General features: G+C 47.1%; 1 protein-coding gene across 1 annotated transcript in view; it reads left to right on the top strand.

Moving 5' to 3' along the window:
• RAB4B (RAB4B, member RAS oncogene family) overlaps window positions 1-23760 on the top strand; it is a 233910-nt gene that overhangs the window by 197478 nt on the left and 12672 nt on the right. The window contains exons 7-8 of the mRNA XM_085625782.1: window positions 13054-13149; window positions 22352-22505. Of these exons, the coding sequence (XP_085481908.1) occupies window positions 13054-13149; window positions 22352-22467 (212 nt within the window). The 3' untranslated portion in view covers window positions 22468-22505. The remainder of the gene's footprint in view (window positions 1-13053; window positions 13150-22351; window positions 22506-23760) is intronic.

Below are 23760 nucleotides of genomic sequence, written 5' to 3' on the forward strand. Positions count from 1 at the left end.
AACTCAACACAGAAACCATCATACAGAAAATAGTTATAGAAAAATATATGTACAGTGAATCAACTTTTAAAGAAAATGAGTACAGAGAAAAAGCAACATTTTTAACAACCGAAAGACTCTTGATACAAAATGACTAAAATAAATCTCATTCCAAGAAGTTATTTCATTCACTACTGTTGTCTGCGGCCTGAGCATTTAAGGCTGGTGTAATATGCCTGGTTTTGGATTCTAAGATCTTGTCTTTGTGCAGTAGCATGGCAGTATGCTATTGTAAGGTTTTTGTAGCACTACTTACTATGGCATGTGACTGTTACTTCTGTTCAGTATTTGATTTCTGAGCCTTGTCCCTTACAAATAGATTCTTAGTATCTTCTTGGATCGGGTGGGATGCAGAAATGAAACCAAGAGAGTCTATTTTAATAAATGATTGGCTATGTGAAGTTGTATCATCACATTTTTACCTGCCTGTAATTCATATGGCTCCTCAGCCAATTTTAGGGCGGTTGTGCTACATATTCCACAAGGGTGTGATCTAGCGGGCTACCAACCTCAGGTACTCAAACGTTATATACTCACCTGGGCCCATAAACACACACTCACATAGGCTAGTAAATACCACTGGGGCGTCAATTTTTATATAAATGCCTTTTTATGAGATTAGTTACCTGTCAAAATTTAACTAATCTTTCACTGATCAAAAAGTTCTTTCCTCAGGTCAATGGACCTATTAGTTGGAAAGAGTTGATGGTGAAATAACATTAAAGTTATTCATATTCCTTACCATATTTGAAATGACCACAGACTCGGGAGAAGTTTTAAATGTTTATCTAGTTAATTCATGTGAGCCAAAGTCAAAAATACAGTGCGAACTCCGTTTCTCCAAGGAAGGAAAAGTAAATTATTTCATAAATCATTCAACTAAATTAGAACGAAGTTTCACAGTGACAGTACTCAGGAAAAGGAGGATAGGGAGAGCAGTACATTGACATACTACACAGAAAAATATTTACCTAGAATGGTGTGGAAACCATCCCCTTGGCCAAGGAGCTGGAAGGGTCCCCTGGGAAAGATCAGGTGACAAAGACTTCAGGACAGATTTCAGGACAGGATAGATGACCTCTTCTAGATCTATGCCTGCATCGCACCCCTCTCTGACACTATCTTTCTCCTCGATTCTTCCGCAATGTTCTTCTAGATATTTATTTCCCTCCTCGATTCTTCCGCGATGTTCTTCTAATTAATTGGCTTAAATTCTAAGTCTGCAAATCGATTAGTCTTCAGCATTCATTCAGCTGTCGGACAGCATCCCGGTCTCTCAGCATTCTGGTCTTGCTGCGATCTCTATTCTAACTAAACTACCTCAATTATACCTTTCTAATGAATGTACCACCCATTAATGTTTCAACTTTATGAAACTCCTAATTCTTATTGGACAGGCAAGGGGGGGATGATCATCACACCATGTTAAGTTTTAATAATTTTCTTTGGTTCTTTGTTTAATATTCCCGCCCCGTAATTCTTATTCCCAAGCTTTATTTCCCACCCGCATTTCACGTTTTTACAAATATAAATGAATACATATAACAGTTGTCTGTACAATATGCAGGATGTTTAAATCAGGGAAGGGGGGTGAGTTAGAAGGAGCTATGAGCCATTCAGCTTCCTATTAGTCAATCAAAATCAAAAGGGAATGGATCACTTGTACCTGCAACCAGGGTCCACTGTATTCTATCCGTCAGTACTTAAAAAGTACTTTAAAAACCCTCATTCACATAGGCAGGTCGTGTGGCAGTTTTGTCTTGATTCTCCGCCTGTATCAGATACGTGACAGCATCATCATTGGGTCTCTTTTTGTATGCTCCCTCCAACTGGAGGGAAGCACTGGTTTTTACAGTAGTGATCAGTAATCGGTGGTGAGTGAAAAGTGCTCAAGTGAAGTGTGTTGTTTAAAAAGTGATCATCATACTATCTTAAAAATAAATTTTGTATTACTCCAGTATTGGAACTTTCATAGATTCCCATAGCTTGTATCATTCCCCGTCGTCGGAATGGGAGTCTCGGTATCCAAAATAACATAGCAGTAGGTACAAAAGAGAAAGAAAAAAGGCCTAGGCCTCATTCCCTTTTGTAGCATATCTACCTCTTTTTGTAAAAGAGACCAAAATAAAGCGACAACTAATCAGATTAGCCTCACCCCACAGAACCTTCCTGAGAGAACCTCAGAGCCTCAGATTTTCTACCGCAGGTTGTGCTTAGGGAGGCTCCTTTGAGCTCTGCTCACTTCAACTTTGTTAACTGCTTTTTCAGAAATATTTTGCTTCCAACTTGTTGCTGCTTTCCTTCTGGGATGTCTGACAAGGAGAAGAAAGCCCTTTTCAACCCTTGTTCCACCTGTGGCAAAAAACGGCTTTACGTGGAGGACAGGCATAAGGATTGTATTTATTGCCTGTACCCGGAACATAAGGCTGCGGAATGCAAGATCTGCCGCACCTTTTCTACAAAGACCCTCCGGGACCATGAGGGTCGTTTTCTTACGTGGCTCCAGAAGCTTAAGTCACGGAAGGGTGCTGCATCCAGTGACCATGAGGAATCTTCATCTGGCACCTCCTCTCGCAGATCAGTGAAAAGGGGTAGGGGTTCCCCTTCGCCATCCTCTGACCGCCCTGCTAAGGCCTCAAAAAAGACCCCCCGTGAGTCTGAGAGCCGGAGTCCGAGTAAATCTCCTCACCACGGAGTAAAGGCGAGGAAAGGACTTTCTACTGCCCCAGCAGTGGTGGTATCCACTGTGGCGTTCAAGAAACCCTCTTCGCTGTCTTCAGAGAGGTCAGAAAAGGAATCTAGATCGTCGACGACGCAGTTGAAGACTCCGTCGACGGAGACTTCTAAATCTCAGCTTAAAACGGGCTCGACGACGGTGCTTTCTATTTCAGCGTCGACGGGAGTGTCGACGACGATACCAGCGTCTACGAGAGTTGTCGACGATGGTGGCGACGACGGTGTCGCCCACGAGGGCTATGACGACGTCGGCGATCACGACGACGGCAGGAGTGTCGACGGTCTCGTCGACGGCAGTGTCGACGACGCTCGTATCTTCGTTGACTATCCGGTCGTCGACGGTGCAGCTTTCAACGACTATCTCGTTGACGATGGAATCATTATTGCCGACGGTACAGACGACGACCTCGTCGACGGAGAATATTAGTTTCCTTGAGGCGATTGACACCAGGTATGAGATCACCAAGGAGGGTGACCCCCTTGCCTCCCGCATTGTTATTGGAAGAAGAAGATTCTGATGGGGATGATCAGGGTTCCTGTGGGTATGCCCATAGTCCTTCACAACTGCTCGTGAAATGTCAGGACACTGATTCGGAGGGTGACTACACGCCTGGGTACTCCTATCCAACATCCTATGGGCGTCAGGACAGCGCCGGCCAGGGTATGGTTGCGGTTCCTTCCTCACTCCTGGCAGATCTCCAGGGCATGTTACATGACTATCGGAGGAGATTTTCTCACGCTCCTCCTCCTCCATCTTCGACTTCGTCTGCAGTACATGCTGTGCCTACTCCATCGGCTCCTACAGCCTTTTCTCCGGGGCAACCGCCTCAGGTGGCTTCTCACCTGCAAGTTTCCAGTCCAGGGTTGCCGCCAATGATCCAGGTTGTTCCGGATGATTCCTCTGATGAGGGTCCAGATGTTGGCAACACGGCTAATCAGTGTGTTGAGTGGGAGGACTATGTCATTCCGGATCCGCCTTCACCGACTCCTGATTCGGTGGATTCTCCCCCGGCAGATATTGGGGGTTTCCACAAGCTGATGGAAAGAGCCTCCAGTCGCTTCCAGCTTCCTATGCCGTCGGCCCCAGCGGAATGCTTCCTGTATGATTTTAAGGAGCCTTACAGGAAAGTGGTTCGTTCGATTCCCATTGTTGGCCATCTTTGGGATGAGGGTTTGAAGGCTATGAGGAGCCCGGCTACGGTGATTCCGGTTTTGCCGCGCCTGGAAAAGAAATACAAGGCGCCTGAGGACAGTGCAGCGTCCTTGATTGGTCAGCCAAAGCCGGATTCAGTAATATCCTAGGTGGCGCAGCGCAAGTCAAACTCTTCGGCGCCACTCACCACCCCTCCGGATAAAGAAGGCAGGCGCCTTGATAATGCGGGGAAACGTTTCTCCTCTATGGCCAGTCTTTTGGTAAGGGCAGCTAATGCATTGGCGATCCTTGGCCGGTACGATCGCCAAATGTGGTGCGACCTTTCGCCTTACTTGGACCAACTGCCATCGGAGGCCAAGACGGAGGCCAGGAAAATTCTTCAGGAGGGGGAGGCTTCGTCGGCGCAAGTGATTGACTGCGCCATGGACATCGCCACTACCGCTTTCCGTGCACTGGCAGGTGCTGCGGTTCTTCGTCGACAGGGCTGGCTCCGGGCGACTTGGTTCCGACCGGAGGTTCAGAACAAGATCTTGGACCTCCCGTTTGACGGGGAGGCATTGTTTGGGAAACATGTCGATGATGCCCTCCAGGACATTAAAAAAGATACGGAAACGGCGAGGTCTCTCGGCACTCTCCAATATCGTAAAGTGCCTTTCCGTGGGGCCAGAAGGAAGAGTACCATGTCCTACAGAGGCTCGTTCCAACAACAGAGGTACTCTGCTTATGGTTCGACACCTCAGTCGTATCGCCCGCAGTACCAACAACGACAAGGCCAGTCCTCGTCTTTCTCTCGTTCCACCACTAGAGGGAAACAGGCTCACCAGGGTTGTGACTCCTCCAAAAGACAATAGCGGCGTTCTGGCTCTGCCTACTGTACCCTCCTCTCCGTTGACACCTGTGGGAGGCAGGGTATCCCATTACCTTCACAACTGGGCCCAGATAACATCGGACCGTTGGGTCCTCAACATCATTCGAGATGGTCATACGCTGGAGTTTCTTCATATGCCACCTTCCAAGCCCCCTGTCGCCATGCCTTCAAAACATCTGCGTCTCTTAAGGCTCGAAGTACATCAGATGCTCCTCAAGGGAGCAGTGGAGCCGGTTCCCCTGTCTCAGAGGGGGGGCGGTTTCTACTCCAGGTTCTTCCTGGTCAAGAAGACGCCGGAGAAATGGCGACCCATTTTAGATCTCGGGGAGCTCAACACCTATCTCATCTGTCAATCCTTTCGGATGGTGTGTCTCCAGGATATCTTGCATCTCCTCAACCCGGAAGATTTCATGGCCACTCTCGATCTCGAGGATGCGTACTTTCACATCCCTATTCATCTGGCTCACAGGAGTTTTCTACCCTTCACAGTAGCCAAGAGCCACTTCCAATTCAGGGTTTTACCCTTTGGACTTCGTTCTGCCATGAGGATCTTTACCAAGGTCCTGGCACCGGTAGCAGCTTTCCTCAGGAAGCAACATTATCAAATCTTCCCCTACCTGGACGACTGGTTGCTGAAGGCTCCGTCCAGGCTCATAGCGGAGGAAACTGTTGGGGCGTGTACAGCTCTGTTCACAAATCTGGGTCAGACTCTCAACAGAGAGAAGTCGTCGCTCTGCCCATCCAAGAGGGCAAGGTTCCTAGGCGCTTTCTTGGACACGTCTCTCAACAAGGCTTTCCCCACTGTCGAGAGGCAAGACAAGCTGAAATCTTTGGCACATCTATTGAGAAGAAGGTGTCTTTCAGTACGCCGTTACAAATCCCTGCTAGGCATGATCTCTTCGTGCATCCCTCTGATACCCCATTGCAGATTACGGATGCGATCTCTTCAAGAACAACTAGACATGCAGTGGTAACAAGTTCACGGCTCTTTCGACGACAAGGTAAAGATTACGGCGGCAATGAGGGCCGCTGCCTTGTGGTGGACACAGGAGGAGAATTTGTCCCGCGGTCTATCCTTCGCAAGCAATCCGGCTCCTCATGTGGTCACAACAGATGCCTCCCTGGACGGATGGGGTGCGGTGCTTCAGGGCTTGCAGGTCAGCGGGCATTGATTACCCAAGCACCACCTCCTTCATATCAACCTCCTGGAACTCAGAGCGATCCGCCTGGCTCTTCAAGCATTTCTGCCGCGGTTGCAGGGTTCCGCGGTTCTCGTCCGCACGGACAACACCACGGCCATGCATTACATCAACAAAGAAGGGGGCACCAGGTCTCTTCCGTTGTCACAGGAGGCCCAGAGGATTTGGGAAAAGGCTTTCTTTCCTCAACCATCTACACCGGCGGAAAGGGCACTTCATTCGCTGGATGTGCAGCGGTGCTTGAAGTTTTATCTGGACCATACTAAAACCTTTAGAAAATCTTCGCAACTGTTCGTTGCATTCAGTGTTCCCCGCAAAGGGTTACCCCTGTCCAAACAGGGTATTGCTAGATGGATCTCCAGTGCTATTCAGTTCTGTCATGCTGCAGCGGACAAGCCTCTAGATTGCAGAATTAGAGCACACTCGACGAGGTCCATGGCTTCTTCTACGGCTCTCTTTGCGGGGGTCCAGATTAAAGACATCTGCAGAGCTGCGACTTGGAGGAGCGTGCACACCTTTACAAGACATTATTGTTTGGAGACCTTGGCGCAGGAAGACTCGGCTGTGGGCCAGGCAGTCCTGAGGAACCTCTTCCATTGAGTGGTGAGCTTTCCTTTCTTCCCTCCTTCCTTTGTATGGTTCTTGCACATTTTGCTATGTACTGTTCTTATGTGATTGCATGGTACTTTTATGTTGCAAAAAAAAAAAACACAAGGTAAAGTACGGTGATGTATAGTAATACACAATGAGATGTCTCAGAGAGGCAAAATGTGTTTCTTACTGCTAGCTACTCTGATACAAGCTATGGGAATCTATGAAAGTTCCAATGCTGGAGTAAGAAACAAGTTACTTACCTGTAACTTTGGTTCTCCAGTATTGTTAACTTTCATAGATTCCCATGCGCCCACCCGCTTCCCCTGGGAAAGCTCAGCCCTCACACGGTTTGGTTGTACTGTTACACAACGGCTACGAAAATCTGAGGCTCTGAGGTTCTCTCAGGAAGGTTCTGTGGGGTGAGGCTAATCTGATTGGTTGTTGCTTTATTTTGGTCTCTTTTACAAAAAGAGGTAGGTATGCTACAAAAGGGAATGAGGCCTAGGCCTTTTTTCTTTCTCTTTTGTACCTACTGTTATGTTATTTTGGATACCGAGACTCCCATTCCGACGACGGGGAATGATACAAGCTATGGGAGTCTACGAAAGTTACCAATACTGGAGAACCAAAGTTACAGGTAAGTAACTTGTTTCTTCCGTTTGTTGTATGAGAAGACTGTATAAAAAGTGAAGTTAGTGCAGGGAAGGACTGTTTGAGTCCTCCGCACTATCATAGTCCAATTCGATGGTCGACATGTTTCAGCCCTTATAGGTGCACCTAAGGGGGTCATTGGGCTTTCTTCAGGACCTAAGAACAGTATGAGAATTGGGTATTGTCCAATTCAGAATGGTATTGTTCAGAGTGTGAATACTCTGAATTTGAGGTCGATAGTACCTAGAATGAAAGAGACGAGCAGTGGTGATGATGAGTGCAGTGGTGATGTGGAGTGCAAATAAGTTACTTTAAATAAATATTGTTAAAAACATATTTATAGGTCTGATGGCGATGTTCGCTCTTGTTCAACTTGAACATGTAGTATGAAACATAAGCAAACAGGAGAAACTGGCAATTATTTATATCTTTAAGCAAACAGGAGAAAATGGCAATACTTTATATGCTGTTTTACCTGTTGAAAGTTGTAGCTACTTATATAGAAATGCAAATGAAACAGATTCGCACAGGAGACTGATCGCGTGTAGGACTAATAGTTCATTGTCATGCGTTCAGTTGCGTGTCATTTTACTGGCTCAAGTTTATTGTTAAAGTTTTGTGAAACTTGGTGCATGTTAGGCCAGTCCCTTAGGTGCTCGGCTGAGGATGTGCCATTCTTTGTCAGTGTAAAGGTTTATGACTACTTAATATATTCACACCCCTTTAAGCAAAATGTGTATATTGAAGATACGCATGGTTACGGCATTAAGGAGATGCGATTAAGGGCCGTGCGTGTGTTATGGGCGTCCAAAAAAACGATTTTTCTAATTTTATCATGCGGGTGACAGCGGTCAAAGGCATGCGTATCAGACGGAAGTCTGTTAACTAATATTACAAGCAGGCGCTCTGAGCGCGGGTAAAAGCAGTACAAAGCACTGTGAAACAATCCTTCCAAAATGCGTACCTTTGGAAGTCCTGAATAGGGCTTCAACGGGCGGCTGTTGGATTTAAATAAAGTTTAAATTAGCGTTTTGCTATTGTGTACATTACGTGTCTTCAATTGCGGAGTCCAGCGGTGATCCTACCTCGTCTGCAGACTGCACGACTTGAGCTGGCGCTTGTTTCAGAGACCCGGGTGGCGCGAGATCTCACGCACAGTCATTAAATTACATCATCCGTTGTGAAAAGTACCAAAAGACTTGCGTGGGTCTGTGTTCTTAGTGAAAAAGACTGATATTTTAGAGTTGTTTCTAGAGATGCTGGTATTTCTTGAAAATTAAACAGTAATTGAGTTCAACGGAAAAAAGGGGATGGTTTTCAATAAATTAAGACACCCAGAAAGAGGTTGGTTTCTTAAAAAACATTACCCACACGTAGTCATTATATTGCATCATCCGTCGTGAAAAGTAACACAAGACTTACGTGGGTCTATAGTCTTAGTGGTAAAGACTCTGAAGTTAAGAATTGTTTCTGGTAAACTAAACAGTAATAGAGTGCAATGCAGAGGGTATGGTTTTCAATAGATTAAAAAACACCCAAGGGAAGGTTGATTTTTCGAATGTAGCAATTAGAAAGGGGATCATTTTATGCTGAGCCAGGCAATGTTATCATTTAAACCTGATGTGTCTGTCTTAAGACGGTGTACCGATCTCTGCTCTTTTTCAGAGAGCATTTTCTCTGCATTTTGGGTTGTCCCAGTTAGTGTCTCAATAATAACCCAGTTTAGGTCATTGATGGAGTGTTCCTGTTCAATGTAGTGCGCGCTCATTTGGTTGTTTCGCGTTTCAATTTGACATTACTCCTATGCTCACAGATCCTTTGCTTTATTTTGCGACCGGTCATTCCGATGTACCTGAGGTTGCAAGGACAAGTGATCATGTAGACAACATGTGTTGTGTTACAGTTGGTATGCTGTTTAATTATCCATTTGAGCTCCGGTGTTGGTTGTATGCTTTTGGTGGCAGTTGTTAATTTACATACTGAGAACTGTCCGCAGAGCTAGTGACCTGTGACTGGTTGCATGTTCCACAGTGTATTGGTGGTTTTGTTCATTTGAGATATTTGGGGTCGTGTGTGCACAAGCATGTCTTTGTTGTTCCCTGTTCTTCTGTTCGCGAATCTTGGTTTCGGCCAGTCTAGTGAGCCAGATGTTATTATGCGCCAGTTTTTGTTTATTATCTTTTTCACTGTATTGCTAGCTATGCTGTAAGTGGTGACGCATGTCGAGGTGTTTGGTGCGGTACTTTTTGGTGGTGTTTCAAGGAGACTTTCTCGTGGTTGGTTCCTTGCCCTCTTTTGACACTTAGCCACTGTTGTGGCTGGGTAGTCCCTTCTGGATAGCTTAGAGCACAGATCTTTGGCTTGTATCTTATATTATGTTAGTTCGCTGCAATTTCTCTTTAAATGCAGGAACTGGCTGTAAGTTAGATAGTATCAGAGGACTCTGGTTTCCAGCGGAGTCCAATCTCCACATAAACATGTTGGAGCTGCAGGTGATTGGCTTTCCAGTAAATGCCTTTCTTTCTTCGATCGAGGGAAGGATAGTGCAGGTGTTCACGTACACCACCACCATGTGGTACTACAACAAGCAGGGCGGGTGTGGTTATGGACCCTTGGTCAAGAGACCCTGCACCTCTGGACATCGCTGGAACATCAGGGCATTTCCCTGGTGGTTCAACACCTGGCAGCCTCTGTGAACGCCAGAGTGGAAGATGCCTAGCGGATCACAAATGGGGCCTCCAACCAGAGGTGGTGCAAGGCCTCTTTCAGCAGTGGGGCGAGCCTTAGTTAGATCTGTTCGTCACTGCCAAGAATGCTAAGTGTCAGCAGTTTTGCGTGCTGGAGTTTCCAAGGTGAGACTCGCTCGGAGACGTGTTTTGTGTGAGTGGAGTTTCGGCTTCCTCTATGCCTTCTGCCCATACCACTCCTGCCCAGAAAGCAGATAATCTCGCTATGGATCATCCTTTGCATTATAATCTGCTATATTCTGTCCAGGAAACAGCCTCCTGAGGGCTTGCGTGCTTAATCAGAGCTGCAGCATGTCTCATCCACGGCCTAAAGAAATATGCAGCATCATTGACTCCCCTTGCCGGTCCACACCTCTTAAAAACTGGCTGTATTAATTACAGTCATCACAGACAGCACCAATGCTTGCCTTGCAGACAAGTTTTCCTTTTCTGGTGTCTCTATGCGTCCGCAGTAGCCAGGGCATTATAAGACGTAGAGACTGTAAAAAAGAATGCAGCAGGCATTTTCTATCTTCATACCCAAGATCTGGAAGAACTTCTGGCTCCAGTTTAGGAAAAAGGTAAAGACTACTTAAAGACCGCTACATCTCACACGCCCTAACACGAGGGTGAGGTTGGGGCACCTGCACTCTGACTGTTGGGATTTGGGAGTGATCGTTTTCACCCTTACTGTTTCCACTGGCTATGGAGCCCATGGCGATCCTGGTTCGTCAGGAACTGTCTCGATGCAGGCATAGAGCTGGAAGTGACGCATCCTCTAGTGTCGCTTTACGCAAATGATGTAGTATTTTACCTCAGAGTGGCTAGGGAATCTCTTTGGGAGATTTTGCACTTATTGGATGAGTTTGGAACAGTGTCTGGGCTGTGCCTCAGTCATAGGAAGTCGTTGATGTTCCCATTGGCGGCATTGGTTGGTGTCCCGAAGGATATTCTGCTGGATTTGGGGCTCAAGTAAGAGTTGTATTGTTTTCATTACCTGGGAATCCTGGCTGCCCACACGATGAAGATTCAGCTGCAATATGATATGAGCAGGGTACTGGACATACTTTGGTCCTCAGTAACATTTTGTAATACGTTATCGCTTATGGGAAAGATAGCTGTTTCCACAATGGTGCTCCTCCCTCGTTGTCTTTACACGATACAGAACTCTCTTGGCCCCCTGCTCTCCAGAGTATGCAACAGCTGTATTCCTTGTTTACAAAGCTTCTATGGGCGGGCTGGCGCAGAAGGTTTGACGGAAACACCTTGATGAGGGTAGGGTCGGGTAGAAAGTGCAGAGGCTAGAGTATTGCTATTTTGCAGCCGCACAGCAACATGTGAAAAGATAGCTTGCCACGGAAAGTAACAGCGAGAAACGAATGTTGGAAGGGGCAGTCGGAGGAGAGACTCTTCCTGCACTGTTAATGGAGAGGTCAAGTGTTTCAGCAAACCTCCCTTATGTGGTCCGGCAGAAAGTTCTGGTGTGGTATAGGATGGTGATAGAAGTCCTTAGGAGAGCTCCATCTCATTGAGAGTTGCTAATAGGGATCCTTGCTCCACTCCGGCGCATGGAGGCCAATATCTCCTATCAGTCATGGTGGGAAGAGGGCTGCAACTTAGTCTGTACCCGAATGAGAATTTAATTTACTTCGAAGGCACACAGACTGAGTATGAAGTGGATACTGGCCAATTTCTGCATTACATGGGCCTAGCTGACATTGCCCGGCGGACTTGGACATTTCCTGCGGCGTCTCCTTTGTCTGGCACCTTGGGGGTCATGTTGTCCTGTGGGGTAGGGATACACCTGGTGTCGCTGCTATGCAATACCATGGCAGCTGACGTAGCATGTTGACCCTTGCGGGTCAGGGAAGCATGGCGGCAGGTCCTTGGGAAGCCGCTGCCTGGAGAGAAATGGGTACAAGTGTATGCCCTGCAAAGACAGTTTCTAGTAATTCGCATTTCAAGCTGATTCATTTTAACTTTCTTCACCACACATACACACCACCGTTGGCACTGAGCCATATGTTTCCAGATAAAACATCTGTATATCAGGGCTGTAGCCGCGAGTGGGCTGATTTTATGCATTTGACCTGGGGATTCACAGGTACACGCTTATTAGATGCTGGTAGTAGATAGGCTTGTGCTCACTACAGCATTGCCTTGAGACCCTCGCGGGTGAGTAGCGCGCTTTATAAATCCCTGATCGATTGATAGATCGATTGATTGCGGGGAATCCTTATGCCTCAGTTTTTTCTGTTGGGAAACTTGGTGAGGCCCAAGAGGAGAAGAATGACTTTGTGCAGCTGGCCTTGGTGTTGGCTAAGAGGCGAGTAGCGATAATGTGGATGGGGCAGTGGGTCCGTCTGTAGAATGCTGAGAAAGGTATGTGGCAGAATGGTCGCTGACTGAGGAGGTGCACATGAAACGTAGTAGAAATTATGAAAAGTTTCACGGAAATTTAAATGCACGGGTGGCGCTGTGTGAACTGGTTATGTCTCCTGGAGAGGAAAACTTCAGTGTGAAAGGCACGGACGGTACTGAATGATGTGGCCTATTATACCCTGTCAGACCAAGGGTTTCTTGCTTTGTTATTACCACTTTCTGGTTCACTAATCTACAGGTTGAACTTGTCTCCTACATAAGGGGCTCCCATTGCATTGTACTGCAGAGGAGGATACTGTAATGTGTACTGTTTACGTTTTTTTCCCACTGTACCCGAATTCAGTGGCACTGCTTGGATGTTGTCTATTCTAGTTATATTGAATAAATAAAAAGTAAAAACAAAAAAAGCTACTTCTCAATGAAGTAACAGTACAGTCCTGCCCCCAAGGTCCATCTGTCTCCCACAGTACTTGTTGACTGTATGCCTGCTCTAGTCTTGGTAATTGCTCCCCTGCCTTTTGGTTAGGTTCAAGCTGTGCAAATTCCACATACATTCAAGCTTCCGAAACCATATTGTAATGATTTCCCTTGTTCTATCTTTCACCTTCACGTCTAATCCCTTGAATGCTGCTGGCAGGATTTAAGCCGGAAATGTCACGGATGTATTCAGTTTTATTACTTTAATCTCTGTTCTTTGCTTTGCAGAATTGATGTTTTTGGAGACTAGCGCTTTGAGTGGCGAAAACGTAGAAGAAGCCTTTTTAAAATGTGCAAGGACTATATTGACTAAAATTGAATCTGGTACGTATTATACTCTCTTCTGGTCTGTTCCAACCACTGGGAGGGACATGTAAACGCCTATGGGATCAATAAAGTGTGGGATTGTTATTTTTGCCTTTTCCTGCCCAATGGCAAACTGTTTTTCAGGGTAGTCTACGCCACTGGTTGTTAGACAAGGTCTCTGGATTTGGCAACACATAGTGTTAAGTTCAGGCTTGTCCTTCTCCGTCCTGTTGGCTGGATTTGGGCTCCAGCTTTGTGAGCCTAGGACCTGGAGGTATTTCAGGAAAGAGAGTTCATGAAAGTCTTGTGAGAGAAATAAGAGGCATGGGGCCCATGTTTTATTAAAGTGCGGCAGTTTGTTATCAATTGATGCTGTAAGTTTTTCCTTACGAATAACGTCCCAGAGTCTATTCAATCAGTCTGCATTCACAAGTGTGGTTGGTCAATACAATTTGGAGACCCAGCAGTGTGTAGCTGGGATCTCTCTCAGAAATCTCCCTAACATCCCTCAAGATGTTGTCCTAGAATCATATACCTGTGGGGCTGCGCCAGAGAAGGTGTCAGGGTACCTGTATGGCCACATTCGTGCCAGCAGTCCTTTTTGCTGCCAAGCTTCCATTTCGCCATCTTCTCAGGGGTATAGTACCCATAGTGCATTACTTTAAGCAGTGCTTCTTTGTCTGCTACACTGAAGGAGGAGATCTGTGCCCTGCAGAGGATTTGAGTATTTTTGGAAGTGAGGATTCGTTCCAGTTTCTCCTCCCATCCTCTTTGTACTGGTGATTTGTTACTGTCCACTGACTTGTTCAATGTGTTTGTGGCTGACATCAGGCATTTATCTCCTCTATTCGTAATGAGCCATTTTTCAAACTTTGTTAGGGGTCTACTGGCTGCAGTGCGGGCCTGGGGTTGGGTGATTCAGTGGTGCTTAATAGCAGTGTGATGCCAGCCCTCCTCCGTTGGGAGCCCGTAGTTGTCCTGTATTTGCCGCAGGTCCATGAGGCCTGTATGGTCCTAGAGACCTTCAATCCTTTATTTGCGCTATTTGCCAAGTGTGGTCAGTGGAGCCTAACTTGGCGGGGGAATTCAGGATTGCCAAGTATAGGGGCAGGGAGGGGGGAGGTGAGTGTTGAGAGAGGCCCCTGGAAACGATGACTGTCCATGCCTCCACTATGACCCTTACAATGAGTAAGATTTACACCCTGGGAGGCGGTTTCACATGAGAAGTTAAGGTACTTTCCATATGTGTATCTCTGCAATGCCTTGGTTTATTAATAAGCACCAGTGTTTTTCCAAGAGTGACATGTTATATTCCACATGTACCATAGTTGAGCTGCTAGATAGTAGAGAGTAAGGTAGGGGATCCCCAAGCCTCGTTCTGCCACCGTCAGGAATGCTCATATATACCTCCCCCAGGTATATAACGCCATCATGTGTTGTATCTTGTGAATGTTTGTGTAACATACAGTATTTTGGGCAGCAGGGTCATTTTTCACTATAGCTCTCCTGCCTAGCCACAGTATTTTGGGCAGCAGGGCCATTTGTCACTACAGCTATCCTGCCTAGCCATGAAAGGCCTCCCACCCCTTTCCATGTTCTCAGATCTAAGCAGGTGGCTATAATGTCAGCATAGTTGGACTCAGCTATTTTCTCTGAGAAGGGGCAAATTTTGAGTCTACGGTAGGGCACCCAGTGTTTCACCCATGGGAAAGAGAACTGCTGCTTCAGGCACAGCTTATGCTGCTGGAGCACTGTGAGATTAAGGGCCTGTGTTTTCTGAATGTTTACCTTGAAGCCTGAGATGGCGCTAACCAGCTCAAGCTCACCTAGTAGGGCTAGCAGGGAGGATGAGGTCTGGGTGAGGGTGACCATGAACTCATCAGTGCTTAATGCTATTGTATGTTCCTGGCTACTGATAGTGATGCTCTTAATCCGCTCTGCAAATGGCTTCCCATACAGGGCAAACAGAAGGGGTAGAGAGAGGGCACCCTTGAGGAGAGCTTCTTTATATCACAAAAGCCTGCGAGGTCTCACCTTAGCTACAGGGCATAAGTAGCTACACCCTCACTGATTTTTGAAAGCGAGCTCCACTGTGCTGAGAACGTGCCAAAGGAAAGGACAAGTGTACCCTGTTGAACGCTTTTTCAGTTTCAGTAGATATGAGGAGCATGGGTATGTGGGAGAGGGATGCTTTATCTATGAGATGTAGCAACCATTTGGTATTGTCGCTGCATCTTCACTTCGGTATGAAACCAGGCCCTGTATAAATGGGTTGAGGTGGGCGGTCAGGATACCCAGTGAAAGGTTTAGCAAAGGGAGATGGGGCTTTACGAGCAGCATTTTGTGGGTTCTTTCCCGGGTTTGAGTATTACGATGATCACCGCTTCTGAAGTCGCCTTATGATGGAGAGGACTTCATCCAGGTGACTTTTCGCCTCTAGCAAGAGTGCCTGTGAGGGCGGCAAGTGTGAAATGGACGCATCGTCAAGGTACCTATTGATCTTGGATACTGTAATGGGCTCTGATGTTTATACATCTGCATTAAAATGTATAGGATGTAGCTAAAAAATGATCACCAACATATTAAGGTAGCATGCAAACATTACATTGCAGGCAAAATAAACCAGGCAGGGAACTCCACTAAGGAGCTTTTTAATGTGCTGAACATATTTGTGAAGCCGCATGCTTGTAATCGTTCCACCACAGCTTCCGAATCGTTATGTGATTCTCTAGCACACGTTTTTGAAGACAAGATTAATAACATCTATGATATTTTTCCTACCACTCAGAGTCAACAGGGCTCTTGTTTAGATTTCAATATCGGGGAGAGGAGTTGGCGTAACGGCTAGGGCCGTCGGCCTCGAATCTGGGGAACTGGGTTCGAGTCTCGGCAATGACGCTGAACATCCTTTGATTCTGGGCAAATCACTTAATCTCCCCGTGCCTAACAAAAATGAATGCATGTCCTCATGTAACGTAACTGGTGCTACATAAAGCACTCTGATACCCGATTCAGGTCAAGTTTGCGCTATATAAAAACTCTGCAAAAAAAAAAAACCTCTGCAATATGCTTTCGCCTACTAGTTCCTCTGTATTAGAGGAATTTAAGTCATTCTCGTTGGAGCAGGTACAAGCAATGTTGGTCTGTGCTAAATCCGTCTCTCCGCTGGACATTTGCCCATTGCCTCCTAAGCCCACTGTATTGCACCCATCGTCGCATACCTTTTCAATCTCTCTCTGGACTCTGCCTCTTTTCTGGCTCCGGCGGAGTGGAAGTTTGCCCAAGTGTCCCCCGACACACGAAAAAATAAACTAGCAACAATGCTGATATTCTTTCCAGCTATCCCCCATCTCTGTGCTGCCTATTCTTGGAAAGTGTCTAGCATGCTATATAAACAAACAACCAACTGTCTATCTGTGAGAGCACAAGATGCTGGTCTCCTAACAATCGTGTTTCACAGCAATGCACAACACGGAAACTGCACTAGTGGTAGTCACTAATGCCATCAGACTCTCACTGGATGCAGGTACTCCTGCAGTGCTGTTACTGCTGATTCTGTCAGCGACTTTTCACACGGTCTCGCATTCTATTTTAATCAGCAGACTGCACAACGCGGGTGTACATGGCAAAGCGCTACGCTGGCTCAGGTATTTTCTCAGTAATCGTATCCAAAACCTCTTTATTGACTCCTTTAGTAACCACAAGATGCTGGTTAATAGAGGAGTCCCACCGGGTTCCTCTTGGAGCCCGACATTCTTTAATGTATACATGGCCCGCTTGCCTAGATTGTTATATCTTTCGGGTTTGAGATCATGTCTTACGCAGATGACACCCAATTAAATATCACCATTGAGCAGGCCCCAAATATGGTGAAAACACGATTTCTGGACTGTATGAGGAAACTTGCTGACTAGATGTCTAACAGCTGTCTCAGTTAAATAGTGAAAAAATAGAGATATTGCTATTTGGCAAAGCTCATGAGGTATTATCATCGGATTGATGGCCTGCTGAATTAGGCCCTGCCCCATGCCCAAAACAGGTTGTTAAAAACCTTGGTGTCTAGTTGGATCAGGCACTTTCTATGAAGGAACAATCAGTACAACCTGTGGCACTTGTTTTGCCAATATACATTTACTGATTAAAGTTGTCCTAGGCTTCCCTTCATCCAGAAAAAAACCCTAGTCCAGGCACCGATTACCAGTCGCTTGGACTATGGAAATGCACTCTTAGTAGCAGCAATTGACTCGTTGCTGGCTATGCTCCAAGTGGTGCAGAATACCGCAGCCCAGTTAATTTGTAACCTTCCCTCCTGCTTTGCCTCGGCTGCCATTATTCAAGCCCTTCATTGGCTACCTATCAGGAAGCGTGTTATTTTTAAACTGGGCTTTCCAACCCATAGGCCACTGACAAAGGGCCTTCCCACTTCTCTGGATGACAGGCTCAATCAATACCAGCCTTCGCACTCCTCAGGTCTTCAATTCAGGATTTATTAAAACACCATTGAATCCGCACCGCCAGATAGGGTGGCAGATCTTTTTCACACCTTGGCCCATTTCATTGGAACAAACTTCCCTTACTAATAAGGATGTGTCATGATTTGTCAATTTTTAAAACATGAATGTTTTAACTGGTCTATTTGCACATGCCTCTTCTAGTTGTTGAGCACCGAGATACGCCTTAGGGTGCGAGTTGTGTACTATAATGAATTCCTTTAGCAACTTAACGTAGAATAGATGCATTCAAAGGCATGTGCAGTATCCTTATTTGTGCATGCCTTATTTCCTTCCACCGAGTGAATTTTTGTTATTCTAGTCTTATGGTTCTGAGACCATAATTTATGAGCAAGAGGCTGGTCCGCTTTGTTGCCCCTGCATAATATTTTTGTTTGGTGCAGTGAAGGCTTGTTCATATCTAGTGCCTTGAGCAGTTTTTTGCATGATCAGTTATTGTGGTACCCTATGAATGCTAAACTGCTTGTGGGACCTTTCAAGATCTAGTACTTGTTCTTCTGGTGAGGTATGTTTCTCTTTTCTTGATTTATTGAGACCGGCCAAAAAAGCTATGAGCGTGCCTCTGATTGGCGCTTTGTGTGACTCATAGTAGGAGATGTGGGTGTCTGGGATGTCGTAGTGGAGGAACTGTTGGATTGCCTCCTTAAGCGCTTTAACAGTGGTGTTGTGTGTGAAGGAGGTTCTTGCTAAGGCACCAGGTCCAGTGGGGGGCATTCAGCCCCGGGACCTGGAAAGGAGTTTTAATGGTGGAATGGTCTGAGAGAGCTGAGACCCCCCCCCATCTCTGTCTGAACATTGGCTGTCAAAATGCAGTGTGGGGTCAGGAAGTAATTAACACTGGCATATGCCTGATGGGCAGCTGAGAAAAAAATGTATTTTCTATCGGTGGGATGTTGTGACCACCAGGCATCAGTTAGTCCTGCCTCCGGCAGCCAGTGTAACACATCCTGTATGAATTGCCAGGTATGTTTGACTCTGGGATGTGGTGACTAGGCCAAAGGTATGGATTATAAATTGGTCCTGTTATGTGGTGCTTATAGTGTGGCAAGTGTGAAAGTGTAGGAGTGTACGGAGAAAGCGTACAGAGAAAGTCTCCCTATTATCTCTGCCTGTGTTTAGGTGACATGTACTTGAAACTTAGTGGCTAGCAGCATCACCACACCTGCTCCCTTGCCTGGTCCTGTTGAGAAGTATTGGTCGTCGAACCAGCGGCATTTTCTGCCCCCAGTCCTTCCTCAGGTGGTGTGTCTCCTGTAGAAGGCAAATATCACATTTGGAGGCTCAGAGCAGGAGCAAAAGTGCAAGGCGCTTCATAAGTGCGTTAAGAACATGGATGTTGAGGCGGAGTATTCTAATCATCTGTCCTGCAGTGTGTGGAGATTGGCCTTGAGGATAGAATGGAAGTGGCTGTCGCCCTGCTGTGTGCCCAAGCAGCATCTAGGTGCGTACCAGTCAAGTAGTCCAGCTGTGGTAGAGGAGGGGAACCTAACTGAGGGAACCAAAAACTAATTTGCTCCAGCCATAGGTGCCATATATTCTGCCATGTTGTAGTACATCTCAAGTGGATGAGTAGACAGTCCGAAATTGCGGTTGGTGGGGCTGATCTGCCGTCTCGTTGCTGGATCGCAGGATAAGACGTCTGCAGCCCATGCCCCATGGTGTGGTTAGCATCGCCAAGGTAAGGTCCGGGACTCTGGTCTTGTTCCATGTGTCTGGTAGGGGCAAGTTTGAGTCTGGTTATTAAGGTGGTCAATCGGAGTCCTGTGTGAGAAGGGCCTCCTGAAGCTAAATTTGCCGGAGGAGGGTCAAGCATTCTCAGTATTTCTCATCTGTTGTTGGTTTGAGTGGATTTCTTTCGAATGTGCGGCTTTCTCCCCTGCCATGGGCCTGGCGTGCTGGTGATCCCCAGGGTTGAGTAAGCAGAGTCTCTTCCTTAGGAGAGCTGGTCAAGCCCAGGACCTCACAAACTTCAGCCATGGTGCCAACCGAGCGTGTTTTATTACCCCAAACAAAGGTCAGGTGAAACAAGAGGGACCCCATTTTATTTAATTCCTTTTGTCACTGAGGAGAGTGGTGGATGGTTTGAGCACGTGGCTCGTTGGAGTGTTGTTGGTGATAAGTATTCATAGGGCCAGATTTTCACACCCTCGAATAAGATTGGACAATGTTCGCATGCCACCACCATGATAGCTTCCTTTTATGTATAGTTATGGATGCAGTTGAGAATGGCCTGTGTGGCGTCAGTTGCGGCGAGATACCTCTCCGTGCTGTGAGTACAGTCTAGAACAATGTCTTTCTCCTCCAGGTCATTGAGAATATGGCGAAAAAGATGGGTGATGTAACCTTCTAGATCGCCTGAGTCCGCCATTAGAGGGACACCCCTGTTGTTTGAGCAACGTGAGCGGTTTTCCAGGTCTTCCAGGTGTATTTGTAGCTTGGTGTTTTTTGGTCCCTTAGTTTCAGTAGCTCACGTCGGTAGTGGTCAAGGTCTTCGTTCCTCGCGTCGCTGCTATTTTCTAAGGTGGCCACCCGGTGGGCAATCTCTGACATCTTTTTTTAACTTCTTCGATGTCAGTGGTGACCTTGTCACTGAGTGTAGCAATATCGTCTCTTATTTTGCCAATCCGAGATTCCATAAACGCCTGGTTGATAGGGGTGTCTGAGTCTGCAGTATCAAACTCCAGGGCATGTACCTCGTGGGGAATGCAGTACTTTGGTGTGGTCAAGTATTCCTTCTTTTTTGAGGTGGCCTTAGGGTATGTATTAAGGGTGGAGTACATCTTGGTCCGTTGTGTCGTCCTAGCTACCAGAGGATTATTTTATACGGAGGTCTCAGGGCAGTGGGGTTTCCTATGATCAGTCCGTGGAAGTAGGGCGCTCTTTTTGGGTGTGCTTAATTGTTGGCAACATATCTCACTTCCCCCTCCTCAGTCTAGAGGGTCAAGCAGAGAGCAGTCTGTAAAGGTATTCAGGGGAGTGGGTAAGCAGTCTGGGACCCCACAGTCTTGGCTTCCCAGGCTCCTCCAGGAAAGGTCCAGCGTGGTTCAAGGTGTAATTGGCCAGTTGTTGCAGATGTGGTTGTAAATCATGAACCACAACTGGGGGTATTGTGAGTTTGGTGCACTGTGATGCGTCCCCTGTGTGTATAGCTCAGTGGATGGCCTGCTGTTTCTGGTCATGAGGCAATGAGCAGGACCAATGTGGGTGGGCCTTAGCAATGGGGCACTCAGCCTAGAAGCAAAATCTGTACCTCATTAATCCCCAGCCAAGAGATGGTGTCTTTTGTAGGCTTTCCGGGTAGGTCAGGATCTTGGGCTGCCTCTAGCCGTTTCCCGTATGAGGGTCAGCAGCATGGGGTTACCATTTATCTCCTGGTCAGCAACCTCCACGTGGCCCCCGCTGCTCCCGGTGAGGATGGGTGGGTACAGTTCGATGCATGTGGTGTTTCCAGTGTAGGCCCTGAGCTCAGGACCTGTCGGTCATCCATACGCTGTGCAATCCGTTCGCCACACAGATTCCGGCTCGGCTAACATGTAGGATGATTACGCAGCCCCTCTGCCTCCAAAGGGCGGTTATGGGGAGAGCTCTGTGTATGGCTGGGCCGGCGCTCCTCCACGCAGTCCTGCAGCCGGAGACTCCTCAGGCGAAATGCCACTGACTGCTCTGCGATTACTGGTTGGCCTCCACTGTGAGCGCCATCTTAGTAACACACCATGCGGCGAGCTCCGTTTTCCCGCTGTGAATTCTGTGGGCTCCGACACCACGCTGGGTGTCCTTGTCCAAAGTGCACCTTCCTCCACTGATTGCCTATTGCCGGATAGTCTGAGATGGCTCAAAGATGCATGCTAGGAAAAACTGGCTGCACAGCAAAGCTGAAATGGCCCTAGACAGCCGCCATCTTGGCCACACCCCTGTGTGGCTGCTATTGTAAACGTATTCTTTAATAAGGCTTATTCTTTGACTGCCTTGCTGAATGTGGCTACTCCTGTGGTTCGATTTTGGTGCTTACCTTTTCTTCTGCTGAGCTGTGCTGAATCCTGCAGCTTTGAATGGCACAGGCCACATGCTGGCTCTCTATATGCCTTCATATACATGACCTCTCTGGATTTCTTCCTCCGCATGGTTTCTCTGTGATTACTTTCTTCATGTGACTTCTTTGTGGGGACGATGCTCTCTCATTGCTTCCATGTGTGATGTGTAATTTGTGTACTTGAGTCCTACATTTCGGTGTCTTAATTTTCCGCTTCTGACTGTATTTCTGTCTTTGTGTGTGGGTTACTTGGAGACTGCGTTTTTTCATGTATCTGGGTAATGTATGTATGTCTAGGTGCATGTGAGTTTTTGGACTGCCGGTCTACCTGGATATTCATGCTTGCCACCTCTTTTTGTGCAAGAGCTCTGTAATTCTTAATTGTTGCTCCTTTAACTCTGTCTTTGTACATGTGGCTGCTCCGACACTTCCTTCATGTAGTCGTTATTACATATCGCCCTTCCTCTCGAAGTCTATTGTGCCTTTGTGTCTTTAGTTGTACTTTCTGTGTGTAGTTAGATATGTTTTAGGCTGGATTGTGCTTCCATAGCGGTTGAACCCGCACAGTACTCGTGCAAGCTCATGGTATACTACAAACCTGTATTATAGAATATACCTGTATGTGAAAACCTGTAAAGTATGAAATATCATCAATAAAAAACTGCTTTCGACTTCACAGGGGAGCTTGACCCTGAAAGGATGGGCTCAGGAATTCAGTACGGTGACACCTCCTTGCGCCAGCTCCGGCAGCCGCGTGGATCCCAGACACAGACCAGGCAACAGTGCAACTGTTAAGGGCCAACCAGATTGGCTGCAGAGGCCTCGTCTAGAAGGTAAGCTACCTAGCCGTAACACTTGTTGGTCTTCACGTTCTACACTAGTGATTCATAAATAGGCTTCCATATTTACATTCACATAACGCTATCTGGATAGTAACTCAACTCTTCATACCACCAAAACACAACCGTTTTTCAGTTTGCTCCTTTTTTATCAAAGTAAGTAACTGTCAGGGGTCCCACCAGGGCAGTACGGTCTAGGGGTTAATATCCGTATGAAAGGAGGACTCAGAAACCATATGTCGTCATAGTGTTTGTTTTATTTGTTCCAAACAGGTCTTGTGCTCGAAAGATAGTCTGGTTTCCAGAATACGCTCCAGCAATCACCGATGGTTGGAGGGTCCGGTCAGAGTACATGGCTCGCCGTCGTGGCCTCGTAGAGCAGGGAAAACAATAAACAAAATACCACGGGTCAGTGGGCTTGACCAATACGTTCTTGGAATCAGGAGGGAGACTGTGAGGGATCACCAAGTACCACCACCTTGTGCAGCCCCGTTTAAAGAGACGAACAGTGTCCTCCCTCTAAGAATTGCCCTTCCCACCCAGTGTCCCGAGAATCCCCGTAGTTTCAGCCGTAACTTGTCCAGCCACACTCCTCCTGGAGAGTGGCTGGGCGGCGTGTGGTCTCGTTGGCCTCCTGGCTTCTTCTTGTCCTCCGGGACGCTGGCTTCGGCTGACTTTTCGGGGGATGCCCAACGTTTCACCCACAGGACTGGCGTGGTCTCTGCTTCTCCACATCCTTCCGATTTCGTGCTCCCCTCTTCCCTCTGCAGTCCATCCTCTTCCTCCTCCTCCTTGCCACTTTCTCCTGATAGGGCAGCACGGGATGACATCATACGGGACTCCTCCTCCAGGACACTATGCAGTGAGTTAAAGGGGCACTCCGCATCCTGCAAATGAAGCATTAGTTCGTCATCTTCGGTATGCAACGGGTTCACGTTATCAGTTCCCCCCAGTCCGTCCGTAGTCTCCCGACACACCCTTCCCCTAGGATTCCCCCGATCGGGGTAAAGAGGAAAACATGACAAATAGTCCACGTTGCCCTGCTCTGTGCCCTTTCGGTGACAAACCTCTAAGGACCCAGTCGTTGCAGCCCTTGTTCGTTTGTAGCCAGGTAACAGGGGCGTGGTCTGTATACAAAACGAAAGGCCTCCCATCCAGATAGTATCTCAGCTTCTCAATACCCCATTTTACCGCCAAACACGCTTTCTCAATAGTGGGGTACACACGTTCCCTAGGGAAGAGCTTCCTA

This window comes from Triturus cristatus, chromosome 9, assembly GCF_964204655.1.
Source record: "Triturus cristatus chromosome 9, aTriCri1.1, whole genome shotgun sequence".
Classification (NCBI taxonomy): Eukaryota; Metazoa; Chordata; class Amphibia; order Caudata; family Salamandridae; genus Triturus; species Triturus cristatus.